This window comes from Mauremys reevesii, linkage group 1, assembly GCF_016161935.1.
Source record: "Mauremys reevesii isolate NIE-2019 linkage group 1, ASM1616193v1, whole genome shotgun sequence".
Lineage (NCBI taxonomy): Eukaryota > Metazoa > Chordata > Testudines > Geoemydidae > Mauremys > Mauremys reevesii.
In genome coordinates, this window is record NC_052623.1 from 28,279,064 (window position 1) to 28,306,852 (window position 27,789).

The 27,789-nt window shown below is 39.6% G+C and overlaps 1 protein-coding gene across 4 annotated transcripts in view; it reads left to right on the top strand.

Moving 5' to 3' along the window:
• TMEM135 (transmembrane protein 135) overlaps nucleotides 1–27,789 on the top strand; it is a 368,165-nt gene that overhangs the window by 79,113 nt on the left and 261,263 nt on the right. For all 4 annotated transcript variants that reach the window (XM_039504347.1, XM_039504345.1, XM_039504346.1 and 1 more), the window contains one exon: nucleotides 15,061–15,094. In XM_039504347.1, the coding sequence (XP_039360281.1) occupies nucleotides 15,061–15,094 (34 nt within the window). The remainder of the gene's footprint in view (nucleotides 1–15,060; nucleotides 15,095–27,789) is intronic.

Here is a 27,789-nt window from a genome sequence, read left to right on the forward strand (position 1 = left end):
CTTCTAGCACACGCCTATTTTGCAGTGTTACTTCTGCTATGTCATCGATTTCTTGTTGTAACTTTCGGAAAGCGTCCAAGGAGGCATTAGCTGCTTTTTCAAGTTCTGCAGAAATGTTTACCACTGCCCTTTCCAGCTCCGCTACCCCCAGTCCAGGAATAAGTCCACGTATAAAGGAATGAAATCCCATTTGCCTGATTACTAGGGTTTTTTTGGCACGTTTAACCCGAGCCCCTTTCAAGGGTGTGAAGAGTTTGTGAGAATAAGTCCCCAGGTTGAGGATTTGGTGTCAGTCCAGTGTGGTGTTTACTTGAACGTCTGGTAATAGTCTGACCACACCACACCGGCCATGCCAACCCAGCGGGAGGGCTTTATAAGCATTATGGTCACAAATAAAATACAGACCGGGGCTCTGTAAATAAAGGGTGAGGGAGCTTCCTGCTACTCGGTGGCGCCAATCTACCCTAACATCTCGATGTTTGGAGTTGCCAAATACCCGGCCCCGGCCCCGCCAATGGGATGCATTCAAATGTCCCATGGAGTGGGTGTTGTTTAAGATACCCCCACAGTATGTAACAGCAAACAAGTGTGATGTAAAGCTTACTAGCGCCCCCTGGCATTCAGAGATTTTTACAAGGGATGAGTGAGGTGATAAAATGCCAGAGGAGACGTCCATATAATATGCACGGGTCTCATTTATGGGACCCAAGGGAAGGAATGAAGGAAACCACTCCCCTTGATAACGTTCGCCTGTCAATTTCTCAATATAGGCCTTTTGAAACTGGCAGGGAGGTCTCTGGGTGTCTACACCAATTTTTAAGGGGTAAAAGGTTCCATTTCTAACACTAAACCTAAGGGTTTGATCGCAGACTTCTAAGGGGATGTAACCCAGTTCCTTCCTGGTCCCGTCAACAGCCTCAAAACATAGGGCCAGCTTATACCCAAACCCAAGGATATCGAAGAGAGGGACTCCTTGGGCCTCCCAATTATGATGCCAAACCTCAGATGTTTTCCCATACTTATTGGACTGGTATTCTCCTTTCCACCATCACTCAGCTTTCCGCACCACTTGTAAGCAGAGAGTTTCAGAGAGGTTTAAAGGTACAGCCCACAATCCTATTCCTCATGTAAACTAATGGAACAGTTGATCTGGGACTTGATTGATAGAGAATTAAAGGATGGTAATATAATGCAAATCAGCATGGATCTATGGAAAATAGATCCTGTCAAACTAACTTGATTTTTTTTTGATGAAATTACAAGTGAGGTTGACAAAGGTAATAGTGTTGATTTAATATACTTAGACTTTAGTAAAGCATTTGTCTGGGTACTGCATGATTTTTTGATTAAGTAACTAGAACAATGGAATATGAATATGGTACACATGAAATGGATTAAAAACTGCCTGATAGTTCTCAAAATGTAACTGTAAACACTTGTAAATTGTAAGCAGGTGTGTTTCGAGTGGGGCTTCCCCAGGGATCAGTTCTTGAGCATGCTAAGCTATTTAACATTTTTATTAATGACCTGGAAGAAAACATTAAATCATCACTGATAAAGTTTGTAGATGACACAAAAATTGGGGGAGTGGTAAATAAGAGCACAAATCACCGATACAGAGTGATCTGGATCATATGGTAAGCTGGGCGTAAGCAAACAATATACCTTTACTATGGCGAAATGTAAAGTTATATATCTAGGAACAAAGAATGTAGGCCTTACTAATAGGATGGAGGGCACGTCCTATGAAGCACTGACTCTGAAAAGTGCTTTGGGGCTATGGTGGATAATCAGCTGAACCTGAGCTCCCAGTGGGATGCTGTGCCTAAAAGAACTAATGGAATCCTTGGATGTATAAACAGAGGAATATCAGATAGAAATAGGGAGGCTACATTTCCTCTGTATTTTCCACTGGTATGATTGATACTGGAATACTGTGTCCATTTCTGGTGTCCAGAATTCAACACGGATGTTGACAAATTAGAGAGGGGTCAGAGAAAAGCCACAAAATGATTAAACAATTGAAAAATATGCTTTTATAGTGATCGATTGAGCTCTTTAGTTTAACAAAAGGATGGTTAAAGGGCTGACTTTATCACCGTTTATAAGTACCTAAATGGGGAACACAAATTGGATAGCAGAGGGCTCTTCAGTCAAGCTATTATAAGATCCAATGCCTAGAACAGAGGTTCTCAAACTTCATTGCACCACAACCCCTTTCTGACAACAAAAATTGCTACATGACCCTGGAGGCGAGTGGCTGAACCCTGAGGCTGCTGAAGCTCTGCTGCCCCGGGCGGGGGGAGTCAAAGCCGAAGCCCATGCTCCACCATGCTGGGCAGGGGTGCCAAAGGCGAAATCCAAGGGCTTCAGCCTTGGGCAGGAGCCTGTAGCCTGAATCCTGCCACTCAGGGCTGAAGCCAAAGCCTGAGTCCCGCTGCCCAGGGCTGAAGCTCATGGATTTCAGCCCCAGGCAGTGGGAGCTCGGGCTTTGGCTTCAGCCCTGGGTCCCAGTAAGTCAAATGCCAGCCCTGGCGACTCCATTAAAATGGGGTTGTGACCCACTTTGGGGTCCCGACCCACAGTTTGAGAACCTCTGGCCTAGACGTTTTAATCAACTTCAGACTGGAAATATGGTATATATTTTAAACAGTGATTCTTCTACTCTTGCAACAGTTTACCGAGAGTTGTGGTGGATTCTCAATTACTGGCAATTTCTTAAACTAAGATTGGTTGTTTTTTCTAAAAGATTTGTTCTACTTCAAACAAGAATTAATTCAGGGAAGTCCTATGGCCTATGTTATGCAGAGGGTTAAACTAGATGATCACAGTGGTTCCTTCTGGCCTTATAATCTATGAAAGATTGATGTAATAGTGTTTCTTTAAGTTATTTTCCACCTTTGTAATTCTGCATTCCTCTTTCTAACTGCAGTCATTTCATAGACCTTCTGTCCAATTTCCCCCATCCCCCGCTGACTGGTACTCAAAATTTAATTCTACAGACTACTATGGTGGGCTCTTATGGGCCATGAGTGCTTTGTGGATCATATTTTAAGAACCGTCACTTTAAGGGGATACCCTGTGTTGTCATATTCTGACTCAGTTGGCAGGAGACCTAAGTTTAATCAGGTAAAGCTACACCTCAATGTAAAGGGCAGAAATGAGTCTCAATAGGAGCCAGAATTCTACTAGACCCCTTGGAGCCAGAACTGTGCAAGGAAAAACACATCTCTCTCTTCCCCTTTCTCTCCTCCCCACTCCCGACACCAGGCACTAGGCTCTGGCTGGTCTGTTGTGTTAATTTTGATAGAGTAAGTGGGCCCAGAGAGTCAAAGGTATTAACTTGACCTGGTTACTGTCCAATGCTAAACAGTTAAAGATGGTTTGGGATTTTCAGTACAGAGACCGTGGCCTGCTTTGTCCCATGAAAAATATACACAAATATTCATGTCAAAGTTTGGAAATTTATTAAGATACATAAGAGGCAGAGAATAGAAAACTGTATCACAAATCATTTGGAATTTGGATTGGTTTTGCAGATTTGATATAATTGGTTATGCAGAACAAACTTGATTAAAAAAAACTTACCAAATTCCCTTTTTCAGAGAGAGGATATGAGTTAGTCTTATTTTGTCAAGCAATCCTTAATGGGGAAGGAAGGGTAAGTTCTGTTGTTGAATTTTGAGTTGACTGCTATTAATAGTGATTGCTTTTCCTACTTCTAACAGAAGAGACTGATACAGAAGTGGGAGAAAAGGTACAGATTTTGATGTTCTCAGTGTCTGCTCAGTCATAGGTGGTGTATGCTCTGGGCTGTCAGGTTGGTCGCGACAGCTGTTGTTCTGACTTGCTTTCCTGGCCCGGGTTGTCACTTGACTCGTATAGTTGGATTCCTCTCTTTCACTGGTCCTTCTCGGGCTGGGTGGAGCTGGATGGTCCATCTCACCTTGTTGTGCTAATGCCACGTGGTGCAGTTGGTCTCGGAATGATGTTAGAGAGAGAGCGAGAAAGCGAAATCTCATTTCCTCTTCCTGCCAAGATGGCTTCAGGCTCAGGAAACTTCATTCTTCCAGTAAGTTGTTTGGCTTTGGTGGTGGAAGAGTCTGGAGATTTAGTTAGAAGTTACTGTGCACAGACTGGAGTAGCCTGTGGCGCTATTAGCAGACATTATGAGCCTTGTTCATATGGTACCTGGGGTTTGTGCTCCCAGGCAGATGGTACCTGTGGGGGAGCTGTAAAGTTCACATGCTTGGAGGCAGAGGATGGCCACTCATTTTCCAGTATTACTGGGAAATGTCACAAGGCAGAAATGGAGTAACTGGTGGGGAAAAAGGGGGTGCAGCCTCTGAAAAGCTGTTCTTTTCCTGCAAAAGTCCAGTAGGCTCCTTCCAGCATATAACTTGCTTTAAGGTGCTTTTCCGATTGGCAAATTCAGGCAACAGCATTGCAGTGTATTGGCTTAAAGTTTATGAGAGTGTTATACCAGAAGGGAATTGAGGTGGATAATCAGCTGAACATGAGCTTGCAGTGTGATGCTGTGGGCAAAAGATCTGTTGCGATCCTGGGATGTATAAACAGGGGGAGTAGGAGCAGAGAAGATATTTTACCTCTGTATTTGTCACTGATGAGATGGCTGCTGGAATACTGTGACCAGTCCTGGTGCCTGGAATCCAAGAAGGATGTTGATAAATTGGATAGTTCAGAGAAGAGCTAAGAGAATGATTAAAGGATTAGAAAACATACTTTAGAGTGATAGACTCAAGGAGCTCAATCTGACTATTTTAACAAAGAGGAGGCTAAGGGGTAACTTGATGACAGTCTGTAAGTATCTATGTGAGTAAACAAATATATAATAATGGGGTCTTCAATCTTATCAGAGAAAGGTATAACACAATTCAATGGCTGGAAGTTTAAGCTAGTCGGAAATAAGGCATACATTTTTGACAGTGAGGGAACAGTTTACCAAGAGTTATAATAGATTCTTTATCCATGGCAATTTTTAAATCAAGATTGGACATTTTCCCATAAGGTATGATCTAGGAATTACTTTGGGGAAGTACGTCTGTGGCCTGTTCTACAGGAGATCAGACTAGATGATTACCATGTTTCCTTCTGGCCTTGGAATCTCTGAATCTATTAGGTGCTTAAGGAATATTTTTCAGAATGCCATTTAGCAGTACTGAATTGTCCAGAAGATTGTGTCAGAGGGGCATTGTTACAACTTCAAAATAAGAGTTCCCTTCAAGTAGAGGGGTGTATGGTGGCAGGTATTTCATTGTAATTGTATGTTACAGGTAACCTATGAGGGAAGCACATAGTATCTGAAGGTTTTCCCTGGGCGGCCTGCTCTGGGTCAGAGGAGACAAATGGAGTACTTTATATTATTATGCTCTTTTAATGTATACATTTGGGATTTGTTAGCTTCAAAACAGGAGCCTGCTTGTGCGCAGCCTGACTTACGGACTTTTTCAGACACCAGATGACCTAGAATCTGGCTCCATAAGGAAGGATAGACATTTGCTGTGTGTTTTCTCTGAGACTCTGGCAGTTGTTAACACAGGGGTTTATGCTACCTATGGCAGAGCTGTTGTTTGCCTTGTCTTGAGGCACAGGATGACGCATCTAAAACTCTAGTTCACAGAATTTGTGAATGGTGGAAGGCATGGGGACCTATGGAACCAGGCTGACCTTTTGTTTTCAGGACAAAGATTCTGAGGTGGAGAGGGTTTAGATGGTTTCTTTTTTGTGTCCGTGGCTTGTTTTTCTTTGAAGTTTTTATTTCAATACACATGAACAGAACAGGGTGGGTTGGCGCAATGCGGAATAGGAAGAAAATAATGGGGGATGGAAAGGAGTGCAAGAGGAAAGGGAAGACAGAGAAGGATCTCTTGTATGAGCCTGAGGTTTTCGCTTGTCCAGCGATGATAGTCAGGCATCCTCAACAGTGTGTTGGTCTAGACATCCCAATGATCGAAACTCACTAAGAAAGGACAGTCTCTCTTGGATGAAACAGAGCCGTGTCATCTTTCGCCAAGGAGTCCCTCGGGGTCTGGTCTACCCTTTAGATCCCCAAAATCACTTTCTAAGAAGCCCAAAGGAAGGATGGAGAGGATTGGTAGAATAGGTCATTCCCTTATTATTTTGTTAATCAATTAGGCCTAAATTTGTCCACATACCAATTTTGATTCATTAATTTCAAATTCTTCTTCTTCATTAGTCTTTAACACAGTCCTTGGATTGTATCAGTAGCCCTTTTTGTTTAGACTAATCCAGTCCGTCTCCTTTTTGTACCTTTTCATCAGTATTCATTGTTATAGGTTATTGTAACTTGGTATAAACTTTCATTCACTTTCCAACAGTTGAGCTCACAATTGGGGTAGGCTTGCTAGACTCCAGTTATCACTGTGTAGGGAACAACCCCTGTCCCACCTCCTGTTTGAAAACCCCCTTAATCCCATATCTGCTGCAAGGGTGTGGGGAAAGGAAACTCTCTTTGGTGGAGAAGCAGAAGCAGTTGCAGCAGGTACTAATACTGATGACTCAGGTTGCTTTCTACAGTTTTCCCCAGTGCATATTGGCAGTTTTGCACCAATCCTTCCTCCCCCCCCCCCAATCTCTTCTCCTCAACTTCAGACCACCTATCCTCCATGCTCTGCTGCACTCCCTCTGTCCCTCCCTCTTCTCCCTTCCCCTCCTTTGTCTTTGGCTAATCCCCTCCTAATAACCCTTCCCAAAACACAGCTAGTAGTCTCACTTTATCCTTACCAGCCTTACGTGTGGTCATTTTTGGTGGAACTTTAATTTTTGTAATGTTATAAGCATTCTAAACTTAAATAAGAGGCTTGATCCATTGACTTTAGTGGGAGATCAGGCTATTCCATGTCTTGCATGGTCAGGCCTATGTTGTATGTATAAAAACATCGCTATGTTTATATATACACAAGGTACAGTATAATGTATTTGTGCGCAACTGTAAATATACACAGACTTCACTCTTTTAGAATAGTTGCGTTTGTCTATCATGTCCTCTAATCAGAGTGCATGATGGCAGCGTCTTCCTGTGCGTTAATCATACCACTGCTGGATACCATCAAGGTCCTAATGTTTCCAAGGGTGATTTAAAAAAAAATGCATATTGTGATGAGCTGTGATCACAGCGGTTTAGCTGGAGATCTTGATAATTTGCAGTTCATCCTTAGGAGGACTGTTAAAAATTAGTGTCTCTTTATTCTGTTACATGTATCATCACTTGCAAAGCACTTTTATGGATGGATTTTTGTGGACAGACACTACAGCATTGTTGAGCTGAATAAATTTAATATTCATTAATGTTAATTTTATGTCCTTGGATTTTTGTCTATTTTTAGCTTGATATGAACAGTAGCGTGAGTGCATAGCTCAGTGATCAGAGTCCAGGTGGAAGGACTGAAAGTTTTAAAACAAACTGGAAATTTGGAACATAAAGTCACACACTTTGCTCTTCTGGTGATCTTTCTGTAAATATAAATTCTTTTAAAATCTCTTCAGGTGCTTTAAAACCTTTTTAAAATTAAAATTCTTTCTTTTTTAAGAACTTGCTAAAACAATGATCTGCTATCTTGTAGAAGGCTACCATCTGATGTAAATTACTTTTATTTAAAATGTTTTTAAAGATATATTTATAATAAGTCTCTGTCGATTTTGTAAGTTTAATAGTTTACTTTTGCATATTATTTCTTACATTTTTCTTCAGATGAAATTTCAGTGTTTGAGTTTTTTTCATTTTACTATGTGTTAAAGAACTACAAATGCAAGCATTCTTATAATGAATTTTGTTTTTCTCTATAATATTAGTTCATTTTGTGCAGGTAATAATTAATTACTTGATTAAATCAAGTAACTGGACATGCTGGCTACCTGAACATGCTTTCTTAGTTAATTATTGTTGCAATAGTAACATATCCTATGCAAAAATTACACAAAAATCTAATAGGTAGATTCTGTTTTGTAGCATCTCCCAATATTTGCATGCTTAGGTTAAAATTCCTGGGAATCAGTACCGTGCTGCTATAATTTAAAATTCTGTCTGGGAAATAGCACAAATTAATTAAAAGTACATAGTAGTCCTTAAGGGAATTTTTAGTTAAAACTTGAATAAAACTTTATCATCTAATCATTTCTTGACCCCAGATAACAAGTATAGTATTATCATGTTTCATTATGATAAGTCATTGTGTGCATTTTTGTCAGTGCAGGCATTGTCAAACCACATCCTAATAGAGAGATCTTGCGGATAACCTTCCCTCCCATTCATAACAACATAATATACCGGTATATGTAAAATTAATTGAATGAAAGTTTTTAATGTATTTTTAGCTGTCTTCAGTGTGGTGTATCAGCGGGTAATGAGGAGCAAGGCAGCATCGTATGACCAGGCAGCTTTCTGAAGACCACTTTTGGTCCATGAACCACAGTTTGGGAACTGTTGTATCAATGAAATTCATAGTGATGTGGGAAGCCAAACCAAAGACTTTGAAGGTGTGGACAGAGATAAATGATGTGTTGTTGTTTTTAGTAGTGAATATGCAATGCAGAGCATCTCTATAGCATTTCCCACCAAGGGATCTCAGTCACCTAATAAAATCTTATTAAAGTTGGGCGAGATAAGTATTATCTATATTTTACAGATGAGAAAACTGAGACACAGAGAAGTTGTGATTTGATCAAGTATAGCTGGAAACAGAAATGGAACCATTTTGATGTCGACTTCTCCCTGGGAAGTCTGAGCACTTAATCATTGAGTCAATATTTTGGATAGGTATGGAGAGGGTAGATGGTACCCTATAGCTTTCCCTGCCCCTACACATAAATCACCATGTTAAAAATAGTCTTTTGCAAGTCTCATAAGGCAGATGCTAGAGTTTAGTTTTTTCAGAGCAGCTTTTTGCATGTTTTCTCAATGAAGATAATTTTACACCTGTCAGAGGAGTTGATTGAGATTCAGTTGTTGGAAATCCTTTGATGCACAATAATCTTGTTTTATATAGTCATTTTTATAAAAACTGTATCTCAAAACAGTTTAGAAATAAGAAATAAAAAGTTAAAAAAACCTAAAAACAGAGCAGGACAAATTAAAAGACTTGGGCTAAAGAGGAGGTGTTTTCAGATCAGAGTTGAAAATGGAGAGTTGAGGCAGACAGACAGAAGACTGTTTTAGATGGCGGGTGCTGCAGAAGAGATGACTTACACCAACAGTAAGATTGTGTGGAAGGTGAAAGAGGAAGCCTATGGTAAGGGAGGTTTTGTGTTGAAGGTGCCAGACTAGTACTCTGGAGATCTAAGTTTAATACTTTTTTGTTTTAATTCCCCATCTTGAAATGGAGAGAGAACTTTACAATATTCCTGTAAATTATAGTGGTGACAGTAATTAATTATTTGAACAGTTTTACCAAGGATTGTGGTCTATTCTCCATGACTGATCATTTTAAAATCAGGATTGGATTGGTAAAAGAAATTCCCTAGGAATTATTTTGGGGAAGTTCTGTGGCCTGTGTTACACAGACATCAAACTAGATGATCACAATGGCGCTTTCTGGTCTTGGAATATATGAATTTATGAAGACAGAGAGAGGCTACGTGGCTTGCCCATTTTTTTTTTTTTTTTTTTGTCCAGTCAATGGAAGAGTTTCTTCTGGCTCCCCATCCAGTGCTGTAACTACAAGATTGGTACCAGTAGTTTGTTTTGAGGATGGGAGTCATATTTGTTGTTGATGTTGGATAGACAACTGTCATTTTGCAATAATAACTTTACAAATGTGGGTATAAATGGTTTCAGATACAGAATTGTTTAAAGGGTATTAAAAACCTGTTCTACGAGATAGAAAACCTTGTTTACTCAGGTGATGCATACCATGAAATTAACCTTGTTTTCCCTGAGCTTGTTTTATTTCTATATTATTGAGTGAAGAAAGAGGAACTTCTAAAATCAGCAGGATTCACAGGAAATAAAGTGGCAGTAAATCTTTAATTTCTCAAAAGGGCTTTGATCTGGATAATCATACTTTGTTTTTGAGAAAATTATGGTAGCAGCTATCCAAATTGGGGATCTCTGTTAATAACAAATTACCAAGATTACATATTTAAAAAAATGAATGGGTATTTTGTAGAAAGAATGTTTGTTTTGAATATGTCAAATGGGGTGCCTAAATGATAAGGATTCATTGTGGTGAATGCAATATATTAAATCAAATATGTTCTTGAGTACTCATTGAGAGATAAGCTTTCTATTGTTTAATAGTTTTCAGTTGCCATTGCATTTATGAAGTGGTTGAGGCCCACTTTCCTATAAGGTGCCCCTTGGGGCCCCTTGATGATCGAAATACAAGAGGAGCTCTTAAAGACAATAAAGTCATTGCGGAGAAACTAAATGGATTCTTTGCTTCAGTCTTCACAGCTGAGGATGTTAGGGAGATTCCCAAACCTGAGCTGGCTTTTGTAGGTGACAAATCTGAGGAACTGTCACAGATTGAAGTGTCACTAGAGGAGGTTTTGGAATTAATTGATAAACTCAACATTAAAAAGTCACCGGGACCCGATGGCATTCACCCAAGAGTTCTGAAAGAACTCAAATGTGAAGTTGCGGAACTATTAACTAAGGTTTGTAACCTGTCCTTTAAATCGGCTTCGGTAGCCAATGTCTGGAAGTTAGCCAATGTAACGCCAATATTTAAAAAGGGCTCTAGAGGTGATCTCGGCAATTACAGACCGGTAAGTCTAACGTCGGTACCGGGCAAATTTGTCGAAACAATAGTTAAGAATAAAATTGTCAGACACATAGAAAAACATAAACTGTTGAGCAATAGTCAACATGGTTTCTGTAAAGGGAAATCGTGTCTTACTAATCTATTAGAGTTCTTTGAAGGGGTCAACAAACGTGGACAAGGGGGATCCAGTGGACATAGTGTACTTAGATTTCCAGAAAGCCTTTGACAAGGTCCCTCACCAAAGGCTGTTACGTAAATTAAGCTGTCATGGGATAAAAGGGAAGGTCCTTTCATGGATTGAGAACTGGTTAAAAGAGAGGGAACAAAGGGTAGGAATTAATGGTAAATTCTCAGAATGGAGAGGGGTAACTAGTGGTGGTCCCCAAGGGTCAGACCAATCCTATTCAATTTATTCATAAATGATCTGGCGAAAGGGGTAAACAGTGAGGTGGCAAAGTTTGCAGATGATACTAAACTACTCAAGATAGTTAAGACCAAAGCAGATTGTGAAGAACTTCAAAAAGATCTCACAAAACTAAGTGATTGGACAACAAAATGGCAAATGAAATGTAATGTGGATAAATGTAAAGTAATGCACATTGGAAAAAAATAACCCCAACTATACATACAATATGATGGGGGGCTAATTTAGCTACAACGAGTCAGGAAAAAGATCTTGGAGTCATCGTGGATAGTTCTCTGAAGATGTCCACGCAGTGTGCAGAGGCAGTCAAAAAAGCAAACAGGATGTTAGGAATCATTAAAAAGGGGATAGAGAATAAGACTGAGACTATATTATTGTCCTTTATATAAATCCATGGTATGCCCACATCTTGAATACTGTGTACAGATGTGGTCTCCTCACCTCAAAAAAGATATTCTAGCACTAGAAAAGATTCAGAAAAGGGCAACTAAAATGATTAGGGGTTTGGAGAGGGTCCCATATGAGGAAAGATTAAAGAGGCTAGGACTCTTCAGCTTGGAAAAGAGGAGACTAAGGGGGGATAAGATAGAGGTATATAAAATCATGAGTGATGTTGAGAAAGTGGATAAGGAAAAGTTATTTACTTCTTCCCATAATACAAGAACTAGGGGTCACCAAATGAAATTAATAGGCAGCAGGTTTAAAACAAATAAAAGGAAGTTCTCCACGCAGCGCACAGTCAGCTTGTGGAACTCCTTACCTGAGGAGGTTGTGAAGGCTAGGACTATAACAGCGTTTAAAAGAGAACTGGATAAATTCATGGTGGTTAAGTCCATAAATGGCTATTAGCCAGGATGGGTGAAGAATGGTGTCCCTAGTCTCTGTTCATCAGAGGATGGAGATGGATGGCAGGAGAGAGATCACTTGATCATTGCCTGTTAGGTTCACTCCCTCTGGGGCACCTGGCATTGGCCACTGTCAGTAGACAGATACTGGGCTAGATGGACCTTTGATCTGACCCGGTACGGCCGTTCTTATGTTCTTAAGGGTTATATATAGCATAAGAAATTAACAATCTAAATTTGTGCATATCAGAAATGATTTTTTTAAAAAGTTGATGTAGAAGTATTGATAAACTCTATCATATAATTGTGAGAATGATCACACAGCTCTTTGATTATCACATGGATATCACACAGTATGCACACAGTCATCCTCAATACGTGTATGTATGTAACCATATATATGATCTGTTTATAAAAACGAGATATGTAAAGTTGTTTTGATGGGTTCTTTTATGCTTATCTTAAATATAAAACCACACCAGGATAATGTTCCAAAAGCATTTATTTTGTCATGTGGGGCCCAGCAGAGGGAAGAGCAAAATGCAAGTTTGTATAGTTTATTCTCTTACAAAATATTATTTGGCTCAGTTTGCAATTTTGCAAGATCTGGGTTCGTCCTCATTTGCTCTGCCAGGCAAGATAATGACCAGTTGCCAGCCAGGATTTTTCTGCTGTCTAGTGCTGCTTCTCCTGCCTTTTCCATTTGATTTGTGCCTTAGGGCAACATTTAGGGCAACCTCTGTAACAGTGTCTGGCTGCCATGTGTGTCTCAACACAGTGAAGGCTAAAAGCAGGAGGCGGGAACACCTCAACTGTGCCTCTTACAGTACTGTTTTCCAGTGGATGCCTTCAGCATTTTCAGTGCTGTCACAAAGGAACCTTCAACACTTCAGTGGAATGAGACAACTCTGAAGCAATTTCTGGAGCTGTAACAAAACTAGTCCATTTAAATTGTCCAAAGGGTAGAGAAGCAGAGATGTTCCCCAAAGTAGTAGTGGGATAAGTAGGGGTTTGTAGCATGGTCTTTGATGCTGTGGAATATAAATCCAGTCTGCCAAGCTAAAGCAAAATAGACAGAAGCTTTCCCCAAGGTATCCTCAGGCTCTGAAAAGAAGGTGCATCAATATTTCCAGGAGTAAGGGGGTCCACTTCTTTTTCCTTAGACAGTGAAGTGCTTGATTGTATCAATGAGTTCTTCTTGGCTATTACATCTTAATGGGAGGGATTCCACATGTTATCAAAAACACTTTTGAGTGTTCTCAGGAGTTTACTCATGGGTTTCTTCCACTTTTTCCAGGTACTTATTTGACCTGGATGCTGTGTAGTTGTACAGATAACAGCCAAATTCACTAATGGTTTATTTACAGAGTATCATCCATTCTGTGTACAGAATGAGGCAAGCATCTTGGAGAAGGAAAAAAAATTATCTAATCCATTTACAGAAGGCCTGTATTCTTATGAATATGCATAAGGAGGCTTGTAACAGAGTTTATCCAGTCTGGCTTTGGCTTTGCCACAGCCTTAGTATCCAGTTCTATCCCAGTTAATCAGGCTTTACGCTTAGTGTTTTCTCAATAACCACTCTCATTTTTGGAGTCTGGTTTAATAACAAAAATGTCAAAACACATCTTCCATCCACCTGTTCTAGCTGCTGATAGTCTTTGGTGCAGGGCTCTTAGCCCTGTCTCTGAGGCTAGGGTTGCCAGGTGTCTGGTTTTTGACCGGATTGCCCCCATCAAAAAGGGATCCTGCGGCTCTGGTCAGCACTGCTGACTGGGTTGTTAAAAGTCCAGTTGGTGGCATAGGGGGGTTAAGGCAAGCTCCCTGCAGCTCCTGGAAGCAGCGGCATGTCCCCCCCCTGGCTCCTACGTGTAAGGGCAGCCAGGGGCCCCTGCACGCTTCCTTCGCCCCAAGTGCTGGCTTTGCAGCTCCCATTGGCCGGGAACTGCAGCCCTGAGCTGGAGAAAGCTTAGTGCAAATATTTGGCAAATTTAGCTGCCAGAATCTACGAAGGCTCTACTGTGCATGTACACTGATCTTTTTCTTTTCTTTTAGAGACTGAGATTCTAATGCAATATTTAGATTCCAACAGCAGAAGCATCACTGAAAACAGAAAATATTGCAAGACTTGTGATAAAATCACAAGAGTTGGCAACACTGATTAAAAACTAGCATTCGCCAAGGCATAGGAACATATGAACAGTGGGGTTAGTGAAAATTGCATAACCCTGTGTCTGCCCTTTCACAGTGCAAATGTGCTTTTGTGACTGGTAGGCTAATAGGGGTGGCTCCTTGAAAGGAAACTTCTGTTCTTGCTCCCACCGTGATCTCTAATGCAAAGTGTCATAGGATTAGCTCACACGTACAAGGCTGCAGATATGGGTAACAGCCCACAGACTCAAGCTTCTGTCCTCTGCTGCAGTGGCACTCAACTAAAGAGCATGAGCATATATGTTCAAACTTATGGACCTGCCAGCATATGTCCCTATCGCAAATGGCTTGTAACCATCTGCAGCATGGAGAACAGTGAGCTACAAAGCAAGAGCAAACACTCTTAAAAATTCAAGTGGAAAAAAAAGTTTAAAAGGACAAAACACCGAAAACAGGCAGAAAATGGCAAGAAAGAAAACGGTAGCAACTATATAAGGGCCTGGTCTGAGGAGACATTGCTGGGATTTGTGTGGTCCACAACCAGAAAAGGTTGGGAACCACTGAATTAGGCCAAGAAATCAGTTGTAGATTTTGTTAAAACTTTATTTGATCATTGAGTAATCACTAAGAATTAGAAGCAATTGTCACTGAACTGCTTTGGAGCAATGTTTTTGAGCACAGTGTTACTGGCATGGTTTCTGTGGAGAGTCTTCTTGTATTTTTTCTGCCATGGATAATGCTTGAAACCTACATAAGTAAACCAAAGCTATCATCTAGATACTGTAGGAAAACTTTCTGTTTTTGTTACGTTGTTATATTAAACTGTAATTTGTTTCAGCATGAGGGGTGATTAATACTGGTGTGTTTTACTCACTAATCTGATCATTTCTGTTTATAGGAGAGGTCTGCTTACAATCTACATGGCTAATTTGGTAAGTAATCCTTTCTTCCAAGAATAAAAATATATATGGTATTGGTAGTGCAGATTGTAAATTAATTTTAATAATTTAAGTTAATTGTCTTTTTTTAAACCTTGACATTTTTTTATTTTCAGATAACTAAAATTATCTTAATGCCAAAAGTTTGACAATTCTTTTTTAAAAGCAAATAATTTCAGAGTGAAGATTGAAACGTAGTTCACTATATGGTGCTTAGATTCTCTTCTACCTCAGCCCTAAGACAGTTGCTCATCCTATGTACCATATCAGCAGCAATTTAATTGTAAAGACATGTAAAGAACTTCGTGTTTGATTTTGATTAGAGTCTAGTCTCTCAAATTCCCTTGCACTTAAATTGTATTTTTAGTTAATTGATTTATATTATGTGTTATACCTGAATACACACATTTTACCACATGGTAATCTTGATTAAAATTGCTGTATAATCCATACTCTCTGTAAAATTCCATTAAAATCAATGATATGAGTGTTCAGTTTATGTAAATGGTGCATTGCAAAGTAAATGTTATAGTAATTTTACTTTTAAATGTCTCATGATCATACGACTCAGAATGATGTGGTTATTCCACAAGCAATATTCAGCCTAGGTTTTTCTTTTTTGTGTGATTTTTTTTTAATTGATTTTTGTGAAGGAAAAATAACAAAAAAGTGTTAAAAGGATAATGATTTACAGCTTGTATACGTTCCTGAATACTGTAAACTTGCAGGCTTTCCAATAAAATTAGTTTTACAAACTTGTCAAAAGTGTACAAATACGAGACAAAGCTATGTAGACATAAGACGTGGTGGTGGTGACTTAGAGTAATAAAATAGAAGACATTCATGAATAGGAAGAAAAAAGAATTAACATCTGACATTCTTCAAGCAGCCCGAATGTTGATTTTTTTTCATCCAAATGTATCTAGAAATGGGGGCCATATATCTTTGAATTCATATAATTGATCTCAGCTTTCTTTGGCTGCTCATTCAGACAGGTCTGAAAACCACTGTGTTCTTACATCTTTGTAAAATCACTTGATGATCATTGCATCCCTCAAGAACCAAAGTCTCTGTGGTGGAGTTAAACCCAGCTTAGTGGGTAAATATCCCCAAAAATAATTTTCAGCATAGGCCTGGCTGCTGAAGTCAAGCACCATTTTAACGCTTGTCACCTCTTTCCAAAGCTGCCTGACTGTTGGACAGGCCCATAGCAGAGCTTTATTTTATTACAGCACCAACAAACATCAGAAGATAAGACTTTTATCTTATGCAACATCTGTAGTGTCCAGTCCACTTTAAATAAAATCTTTTGTTTTATCAAGCATAGTCTATGATTCAAAGAGGCGTTTTAAACATAACATAGTATGTTATACCATTGAGATGCTTTTAAGAGTGTGGTAACTCCTCTTCTGATGCTTTCACAAAGAACTCTAGACTATTGGAGTTCTTCTTCATTAGTAAATCATACATGCAGAGTCTGGGTCTGAAGAGTTTATGAAATATTTCTAAAGTTCCTCTGTAGTTCTGAGGCCTCTGGCAGTCCTATGTGTCCATGTCAAATCGATGTAGTAGTAAATGTCTTCGTTGTAAGTGCTGCCACTCAGCTGAGGGTGGCAGTTTATAGTACTGCTTTGGCATTAGAAAAGGGACAAAGCCCTCACTATTGATTAATTGGAAAGGCTGTATGATGCCCCTACTCCGTCATTCCTTCCAAATGATAGGTTTGTTCCTAATTTGTAAATCTGGGTTGCCCCGTATAGACAATTGTCCACAAAACTGAGGATGTAACTGGTAACTCATAGCTAGGATAGCCCAGACTTTCATGCATCGACAACTGTGTCCCTGAAGACATGGTTATCCGAGACCACATTGTTGGTCGTGATGTGAGAGGTTGGGCTAGAATATAGCAGTTGAATCCAGAAACTAAACGTAGGTTTTATATACCACAATATTTGGATTTGGACCAATCTCCAGCCCACCTTTCAAAATCCTTTTCTGTGTCTAAGGCTAGAATGACTGGGGTTCATCATATTTGAAAAAATGTTAATATGGCAGTGAAAGCTTATCAGAGCCATAATGACCTCTGACAAACCCAACTTCTTTGGGGTGTATGATAGACCCCATAATTTCTCTAGTCTCCTTGCCAAAACTTTTGCCAATATGCCAATATTTTGACATCACTGTTAGCAAGTGAAATTGGCCTATAACTGGAACAAAGTGTGGCATCAGTTCTGGTTCACTAAGGCTGTGCTGGTTAGAAAACTGAATTGTTTTAAAGGGGAAGTGAAGGCAGTTGTAATTAGTGTGCATGTGTGCATAAGAAAAGGGAAATTGATAGAAATGGATATTAATCAGAATATAGGAAATGTAGAAAATTGACAAAAAAGTAAAAGGAGTTTTTTAAATGTGTTAGGAACAAAATGAATCCTGATGATGGTATTGGTTCATTACTAGATTGAAATGGTAGAATTTTGAATAATAATGCTGAAAAGGCAGAAGTGTTCAATAAATATTTCTGTTCTGTATTTGGAGAAACACAGATGATGCAGTCTCATCATATGGTAATAACACCTTCCGTTCCCCAAGTATCTCTGAAGGATGATAAAAAGAAGCTACTAAAGTTAGACATTTTAAAATCAGCTGGTCCAGATAATGTGCATCCTAGAGTTTTAAAAGCACTAGCTGACAAGCTAAATTTTGGAGCACAGGGAAAGTTCCAGAGGACTGGAAGGAAGCTAACGTTGTGCCAATTTTAAAAAAGGATAAAAGGGATGACCTGGGTAATTATAGGCCTGTCAGCCTGACATCAGTCCCTGTCAGAAAATAAGGTGGCTGCTTTGGGATTCAACTAATAAAGAATTAAATGTGTATTGTAATTAATGCAAATCATCATGGGTTTATGGAAAATAGGTCCTGTCTATTTGATATATTTGGTGTATTTTTTGATGAGTTTATAAATTTGGATGATAAAGGTAATGTTGCTGATGTAATATACTTATAGTTCTTTAAGGCGTTTGACTTGATACCAGATGACATTTTTATAGAAAGCTAAAACTATATAAAATTAACATGGAACACATTAAGTGGATTAAATGTAAATAGGGAATCATCAAGTCAGTGTGTTTCAGTGTGATCCCACCTGGATTGGTTTTTGGCCCTATGCTATTTAATATTTTTATCCATGACCTGGAAGAGAACAATAAATCATCTCTAAAAATTGAGGACAACACAAAAATTGGGGAAGTGGTAAATAATGAAAAGGACAAGTCACTGATTCACGGCGATCTAGATCACTTGGTAAACTGGGCACCAGCAAACAGTATGCGTTTTAATATGATTAAATATAAAAGTATACATCTAGGAACAAGGAATGTATGCCCTCCTTTTGTTATGGGGAACTTTTATCCTTGGAAGCAGTGACTGAAATTTTTTTGGGGGTGGTGGAGAATAATCTGCTGAACATGAGGAGGTTACTTACTGTAACTGAAGTTTCTTCGAGATGTGTGGTCCCTATCTGTATTCCACTATCCGTCCTCCTTCCCCTCTGCTTCGGACTTGACCTCACTGTGGTAAGAGGAGGAACTGGAGTGAGGTCGACCCGCACTGCTCCTTGAACCCTTGGTAAGGAGCATGAGAAGACGTTCCGCACATGTGCTGATCAATGGACATTGCTTGGAAAAAACTTCCAGATTCAGGCGCATGGTATGCATGCACACCCACGTGTGAAATAAAGATAGGGACAACACATCTTGAAGAAGCTCCAGTTACAGAAATAACCTTCCCTTTTGTGTAATACAATATATATGCTTTAAAATATGTTACCCACTAGGAACGTTCCCATCCTACATTAAAGAAAATAGAATAGGTTGCATGCCAAGTTTCCTTTGGAATTTGAGAAGTGGACATTAACATTTTTTTAAACTGGGATTTTTAACAGACTTGTCACAGACCTTTAACTACATAAGCTAACAGAGCTTTGGCTTCCGAATAAAAGTAATCTAGTCTTGCAAGATTTAACATTTTTCTTCCCTAATTGAGTAAAAACAATTTGCTCAAGCATCTTGCAGAGGAAGTGTAGATTATAAGATTGGTAATAATTAATAGGAGATGTTATCCATTTGGAAAGGACTTTTCAGGACAGGAGTTCAAAAGACTTGTTTAAAAAAATCATAGGAATAACCTAACGATTTTTTTTGAATTATTGGGCAAATATTCCTTTAAATAAAATGTAGCATTTGGTCTGTGTCACATTAGTTTTTAAGCTCTATACCACAGAGATCTCTGAGAAGGATACCACAGAGAAGTCAAGTAGTGCAACAACATTTAATGGAGACTGTTTGGAATCCTGAACTTTCTCTAGAATGTGATGGGTTGGGATTAAGAATTCTAATCACAAAACTGGATGTACTTCGAACAATAATAAAATCATAATAACAGGGGCCCTGCTTGATCAGCTCTGTTTAACTGTGATATATATGTATATGTACATATAATATGATTAGTGTTTTCTTGGTTGTGTTGCTTTGCTATAATACAAACACCTCTACATGCCTGGTGATTTGAATCTTCATTAGTTTATAGTCTTAATACATTTATCTTTAGGATTGAAAGAATATCCTATTCAGGAGACTTATAAAGTTTAATATTTAATGACAACACTTTGGTTTGAGAAGTTAAACATGATGTATTATAAGTGAATTACTAAGCAGTACAATTGTTGAGCAGAAGTAAAATGGGAAATTATATATTGAGCTTTCTTGCACTTTGGTCAGAAGCAATATTAAAAAAAATGAATAAAGACTAATTGCATATTTTATTAATTCATTACATTTTTCTGATATGATTAATACAATGGGAACAATAATATTCATTTTTTCTCATAGGACTGTTATGTTTATCCTATGCAGATGTTTTATGGATGAAGTATTTATATAAATTGTGCTGCAGACTTTGCTAAAATCAGTATTTAGGTCTGAGCTGTCAGTTTTGTTTTACTTTATAGAGGTTTTTGTACCTCTACATACATAATTGCTACATACATAAATTTGTCCAGTTTTAGAAATGAGAGATGGGTAGTGCTAGATTTTCTATATGTTATAACAATTACTTTGGCTACTGCTGCAGTGTGTTTTGACAGCCACTTTAAGTCTTCTGTATTCTGAGACCATTTCTATCATTGATATCCAGGTGCAACTCTGATTATAATCCCATTGGTAGAACTGGGCCATCTGTGTTCAGAGAACGAACTTAATCTACAAAATGGGTGTAGTGATATTTATCTACTTCCTTGGGGTGATTGATGTGATGTTTAACAATGAGGTAGTGAAATGCAGCAAATTGTTAAGGCCAATGAAAGAGGTTGGAACAGAACTCCTGCTTCCTAGCCTTATGCTCACTCTAGTAAGAAGAGGCATATTTAGTAAGCCTGGGGATTGCTAGAAATATTTGGTCAAGGATTCTGGCAAGTTAGGAGTAGTTCAGTGGTGAGCTAAACTAACTAGCTGCATCTTTATGCTACCATAGAATGCCAGCTTGAAAAATAAGTTATTTCAGGGGAGGAAAAAATCGACTATTTAATCTTTAATCGTCTTGACTTCAGCAGTTACCAGTCTAGTTTAACAGACAAGATCATAAGCTCTGTTTTCTAACTATAGGAACTGTATTTTTGTTACTGGGTTTTTGGAAGTAACTAAGAATTAGAAATAAGCAGAGGGGAAGAGTCTGTAGAATTTTATTTTTGATAATCAGAATCTAAAATCAATCAACAATCTCGTAAATCAGTGCAAAGATTTTACAAGTAAAGTAGTATGGTTAGATCTAAAGTTGCTGAGAATGTGGGATTCAGAATCTTGAACCAGTTGCAATATATGAATCAACATTTCTGTAATACCAAGGAAGAGAGTGTTACAGTGATTGGTCCTGGAGGCCACCCAGACACGTACAAGCCTTTCCAGTTCTATTTTGGATTGCACATGTTGAAGTCAAGACATTTCTAAGATGGTAAATGAAGTATTGCAATTGATCCTCTAAGGATAATTTAGGATCAAAGGGAACCCCAAGATTCCAACAAGAGGTGGAAAATGAAACATAATCACCAAAGTTGTTTTTGGCTGAAAAGGTAGAAAATATTAATAGATAAGGGTGGCCAATAAATAAGACACATGGCTGTTAGATTTCAAAAAGTTATGTCATAATGTATTATGAACTAGGAAAACATTCAGCATTAGTAGAAATTACATGGTCTTCTACTTAACAGCATCTTCAAATTAATTTAAGGTGGTGAGAAGGAAAAGCACACTTAGCACTTGTAGAAGGAATGTTCTATGTTAAAGACCAAGGCATAGAATGTCAAGATAAGTAAAAGACTAACCTTGCTTAGGATCAACTTGATATATTGGCTATTGGGGAAATATACACTTTTTATAAACACACAACTATGCTTAACACTGGAAAGCTAACCAAAAGCAGCGGGTTAGCTAGCACCCACTGCTCAACCAATATAACTATAAAAAGCACATAAATTAAACAACTTTGATTTTTTGTCCCCCTTTTCCCCTTTATCCTATTTACCACCTCCGTGTATCTTATCTGAAATTTAGTCTGTAAACTCCTTGAGTTGGGAACCTCTAATTGTTTGTATTTTTGAAGTACCATGTGCACTTATTATATGGTGCTGTACTCCTAATAAACTTTTATTTTTAAAGTGCTCCACAAAAATTAACTAAATATCAGAAGATGCCTGTGTTGTAGACAAGTTTATCCCAATTTTAGAGGCAGGGAGGCTGAGAAACAGATTTGTATAGGACACAGATCTGAGTATCATGGATTTGAGTCAGTTGCCGAGCCATTATTAGCTCTCAAGATTCCTGGGTTTGTCAGACCACTAGATTATGCCTTCCTGATTAAAAATAAGACTGATCAGAAGTGTATGAACATAGGAGAGCATCAGACTCTAAACCTTAAGGACTCCATGGTATTGTGTAAATGTTTCACCCTTCAGTCATTGCTTACCCATTTATCATTTACCTAGCTTCAAAAACATATGCCTTAAAGACTAAGACACATTCTCTACCCTAAAGAATGTAGACAAAGAAAGCAATAATTAATACATTTATTTTTGAAGCAATCTCTCTGCAGCTGTCCACTAGCCCCGCCCACAGAGATGGTTAGGACCAAATTCTGACACCATTATTTGCATGGGGTAGAAACTTAACTGAGTTACAATGTTTTTATTATGGGACAGATTCTGACACTCTTCCTTTTGTAACTTCTAAAATAACATTAAAACACTATTTAAAACACCCTCTTTAAAATTAATTAAAAGAAAACAGGGATTGTGATGTACGAACACGAGGGTGAAAAGCCATCAGGAAAGAGAGACTGTAGGCTGTTTTGGGCAGGGTTGATTCAGTGGTTAGGGCACTCACCTAAGGCTTTGGGGACCAGGATTCAATTTCCTGCTCTGCCATAGACTTCCTTTGTGACCTTGGGCAAGTCACTTAGTCTCTCTGTGCCTCAGTTCCACATCAGTAAAATGGGGGATAATAATTCTTCCCTACCTCAGGAGATGTTGTGAGGATAAATATATGAGAGATTATGAAGTGCCTTGAGATCTACTGAGGAAATGTGCTATATGAGCCAGGTATTAGTATATTCTGATCGTACTGCATGTAGAACAATGGGGTCCTGAGCTGGTGGGGTTCTAGGCATTACCACAATATGAATGTTAATGAATAAAGATCAGTATGGGGCAAATGACTGTCATTCAAAAAAATCACAATGTTGAGCAGAGGTGAACGGAGGTGGATTTCACTAGGGCAGTGGGTTTCACAGTACTTCCTCCTGACCTTACTTGCGGTGGTTAGCTCCAAAGGTCAAAGGGCAACAATAAATATTTAAGAGCTGATTCTTAGCCCTGTTGCACTCCCTTTGTGCTGCCTGGGCAGAAACATCTACAAGTTCTTGCTCCGACTTCCTCCAGCATGAGGGGAATAGAGAATGCATGATATTCTTATTGATAAACTAGGCAAATACGATTTAGATGGGGCTACTATAAGGTGGATGCATAACTGGCTGGATAACCGTACTCAGAGAACGTACTCAGAGAGTAGTTATTAATGGTTCCCAATCCTGCTGGAAAGGTATAACAAGTGGGGTTCCGCAGGGGTCTGTTTTGGGACCGGCTCTGTTCAATATCTTCATCAATGACTTAGATGTTGGCATAGAAAGTACGCTTATTACGTTTGCAGATGATACCAAACTGGGAGGGATTGGAACTGCTTTGGAGGACAGGGTCATAATTTAAAATGATCTGGACAAATTGGAGAAATGGTCTGAGGTAAACCTGATGAAGTTTAATAAAGACAAATGCAAAGTGCTCCACTTAGGAAGGAAAAATCAGTTTCACACATACAGAATGGGAAGAGACTGTCTAGGAAGGAGTACAGCAGAAAGGGATCTAGGGGTTATAGTAGACCACAAACTCAATATGAGTCAACAGGGTGATGCTGTTGCAAAAAAAGCAAACGTGATTCTGGGATGCATTAACAGGTGTGTTGTGAGCAAGACACGAGAAGTCATTCTTCCGCTCTACTCTGCACTGGTTAGGCCTCAACTGGAGTATTGTGTCCAGTTCTGGGCGCCATATTTCAAGAAAGATGTGGAGAAATTGGAGAGGGTCCAGAGAAGAGCAACAAGAATGATTAAAGGTCTTGAGAACATGACCTACGAAGGAAGGCTGAAAGAATTGAGTTTGTTTAGTTTGGAAAAGAGAAGACTGAGAGGGGACATGATAGCAGTTTTCAGGTATCTAAAAGGGTGTCATCAGGAGGAGGGAGAAAACTTGTTCACCTTAGCCTCTAATGATAGAACAAGAAGTAATGGGCTTAAACTGTAGCAAGGAAGATTTAGGTTGGACATTAGGAAAAAGTTCCTAACTGTCAGGGTGGTTAAACACTGGAATAAATTGCCTAGGGAGGTTGTGGAATCTCCATCTCTGCAGATACTTAAGAGTAGCTTAGATAAATGTCTATCAGGGATGGTCTAGACAGTATTTAGTCCTGCCATGAGGGCAGGGGACTGGACTCGATGACCTCTTGAGGTCCCTTCCAGTCCTAGAGTCTATGAATAAACGCTGTGCTGGCTCCTATGCCTCCCTCCCTGCAATCCTTCATTCAGGGGGAGAGTTTGGAGTGTGCTGCTGAGAGGCTGTTGCCAATGCACCAGTTAGAGCAGCCCCCAAGCTATCCTCTTTTTTCCTTCTCCTGGGTCGCCTTTGCTGATTGGGTGGGAGCCTACCTCTCTAGTATCCTACATAGTGCTGGGCATCCCGCGTCTGACTCTGATTTTTGGGTGATGAGATGATTCTGCAGCCTCATGCCTGATAGGGCTGTGCATGTGCAGCTCACCCACATGAGATGTTTCCCTGAGTCTGCAAGGCAATGGGGAGGTGTCCTGTCCCTGACTAGGGACAGAGTTACTAAGTCTGCTGTGGGTATGATTGCTCTGCAGAGATTGTAGGAATGGAGGAAGCAGTAAAACCCCAGGGGAAGAGTCCAGTGACAGAGACCTGGAGACTGGAACCCCTGAAAGGGCAGTGATCACTGCAGTGCTAAGATCTCATTCCTATCAGATGATCCACAGGGGCATTCTGCATGGGCAAACGGCCTTGCAGGATTGGGGCCCAGGCTTGTAATGCCGCAGGGCAATGTCCCTCAGTGTCCCATCCCTCATTTTTCTCATTTTGAGAGTCACTGTCCCTCATTTCAGAGTGTGGGGGTTGAGAGGTATGGCTGTCAGAGGGAAGTCATCTCTTGCTAGGCTCTCTCCTGGGCTTAGGCAGTGCCAGTCAAGCTCCTTCCTGTTTTCCTGGGGCCTCACACAGTCCTGTAAGTCAGGCATTGGAGCAACCAGTATTACTTTCCTTGCTCCTCTTTGATGCAAGAAGAGGCTAACAGGGAGCTTCTGAGCAGGTGCAGCAGGGAAGAGACAACAGCTGCTTAGAGCACTCCTGGCTAACATCAGAGATGCCCCCCGGATTACAGGGAAGCTTCTGGAGACAGTTGTAGAAGTGGTGGCTCAGGGAACACATTTTGAATTTTATAATTAAATCAAATGTCTTAAGTCACCCTATAGGAACACAGGTTAAATACCAGACAAAGAAGATGTAACACAATGCAGTGTGTGGAAAATGAGGGAAATAAGACACCTGGAAGAAATTTAATTGACAGTAGAGAGGAGACTCTTAGACAAGTGGAAGACTATTCCAGTCGTAGGTAGCAATGTCAGGAAAGTCATGATTTAGAGAATGAGAGGATATGAATGGATCAGTCAGAAGAAAAGGGGATGAGGATGTGAAACTTGAATTTGATGTGATAAGAGACTGGAAGCTATGTAAAGGGGGTTGTTATGACAGAAGAGGAAGATTAATTTAGCATTAGCATTTTGGACAAACAATGGAGGAGAGGTGAGACCTGGGGAGGGTCAGGAAGGAGTCTGTTGCTATCCAGGTGGAGCATGGCATGGACAAGTGTTGGAGATAAAGGATGAATTTTGGTGAAATTGAAGTGGAAGAAGTAATTTAGCATTACACCATATGCTGGAAGATAATGTAGACAAAAATGCAATTGAGGCTGTGAGTCTGGGTGATGGAAAGGATAGTGGAGTTGTCAGTAATAAGCTGGAGAATAGTTACGAGTAAAGATGAATAGTTCGAGCTTTCTTTCTCCAAACTGAAGTGCTGATGGTGGGGCATGTTGTGATAACTGAATCTACAAATTTACCCAAATTGTGAGCTCAGTTGTAGGAAGTAAGTGAAAGTTCATAAAAATACACAGTACCTATAACAATAAATGTTGATGTGAAAAGGTGCAAACGGGAGACCGACTGAATTAGTACAAACAAAAAGGCCTATTGATATAATTCAGTGACTGTGTTAAAATTAAGCCTAATAAATGAGAAGTGCGTGACCAGAAAACAGTGAACCAAAATTGGCATTTCAGAAATGAGGTGTAATTGGAGGACAAAATGAGGCGATGGGTTATTCCACCCATCACTTCTTTTTAAAAGAAAAGACTTTCGGGGGACAGAAGGAGGGAAATTAAGAAGCAGCTGTCTGCCAACAACCATTGTCATGAGTATTACATTCATGGTTGCCACCTTTGTCTCCTGGTATCACGGGATCCACCATGACATTGGGTCTTTGCTGTCCTGATCCTCAGAGATGTCCTGACCAGATGGGGCCAGAGAGAGGGACACAGATAACACCATCACCTCCGCTCATTCTGGCTGAATTCAGATGTGAGACTTTGTCCTGTCATCATCTCTGTGTTTTCTTTTTCTTCCTGACCTTATTTGTTCTCTTTCCTATCCCTCTCCTTTTTTTCTTCTGTCTAATAAATGTCTGGCTTAGCTAGCCCACGCTGCTGGTGAGCCTGTGACCAAGTCTCTAAGGTGCCACAAGGACTCCTCGTTGTTTTTGGTGATACAGACTAACACGGCTACCACTCGGAAACCTGTGACCAAAAAGACATTCCCTAAGCACCCTGACACTGGCGCAAGTTTTGCCAGGTTTCAAAGTGGCTGGTAAGACCATGTGCTGTGCCTGTGCTTTTCTAGCAGCAAGGTTGCAAGTGAGATTCAACACCAGAGACAGAAACTGTATTTTCTATCTTTGCATTTCTTTTTTGTTCCTGCTTATCTGTTTGTCTTGTTTTGTTTTCTAGGAAGTGGGATTGGACTTGAGCAAAAATAGCTCCAGCCCATTTCAGTTAACTTCTCCTCTTTTCCCTGAAAAGGATAGCTATTATAATTTAAGTGACTAGCAAATAAAGACGGTGTCATTTGAAAAACAGCTAAAGGGAAAGGGAACAATGGATTGTTAAAATGTAAGCCTTATTTAATACTTCAAGCACTTTAACTGTTTTTTCCTCTTCTTTTCTATATCTTCACTAAAAGATTAAACAAAATTAATGATGTATTTGCCATGGTACTAAGCAGGTTGAGGTCTCTGTATACCAAACCCTGAACCTTGTTTAAAACTGTTTAATGTTGGACAGTTACAGAGTTAACACATTTGACACACATCTTCGGGCTCAAATGTTTCATAATACAACAGGCGTCCAGTAGATGTCCAAGAGAGAATTCTTGGTTGATACTGGGCTGAATTCAGCCCACCAATGAGCAGCTGTTTAACTTGTAACCATTCCCTTGAGACAGCCAGCCATCTATGTCTATACAGTTCTTTTTACTCAAATCTACTTAAGCAACAGTTAAAGCTACTTCTAAAATATTCATCTTGTTAAAATGAAATACATAAAACAGAAGAGATTAATCAGATACCTTCTAATAAATGTTCCACAGGTTTCTATATGTCATAAAAACCAAGGGACAGTGAGTGGTTACCGTTTAACATACTCTGAAAGTACAAGCAAATGCTTTGTTCTTTGATTGCCTAAGTGGACCAAGTGTGTGTTCATTCGAAATTATGGCCATTTCAATCACTCAGTGAAAGAAATAGAAATTAGAAATTATAGAAATAATTGGAGATCTACCAATCTCCTAGAACTGGAAGGGACCTTGAAAGGTCATCAAGCCCAGCCCCCTGCCTTCACTAGCAGGACCAATTTTTGCCCCAGCTCCCTAAGTGGCCCCCTCAAGGATTGAACTCACAACCCTGGGTTTAGCAGGCC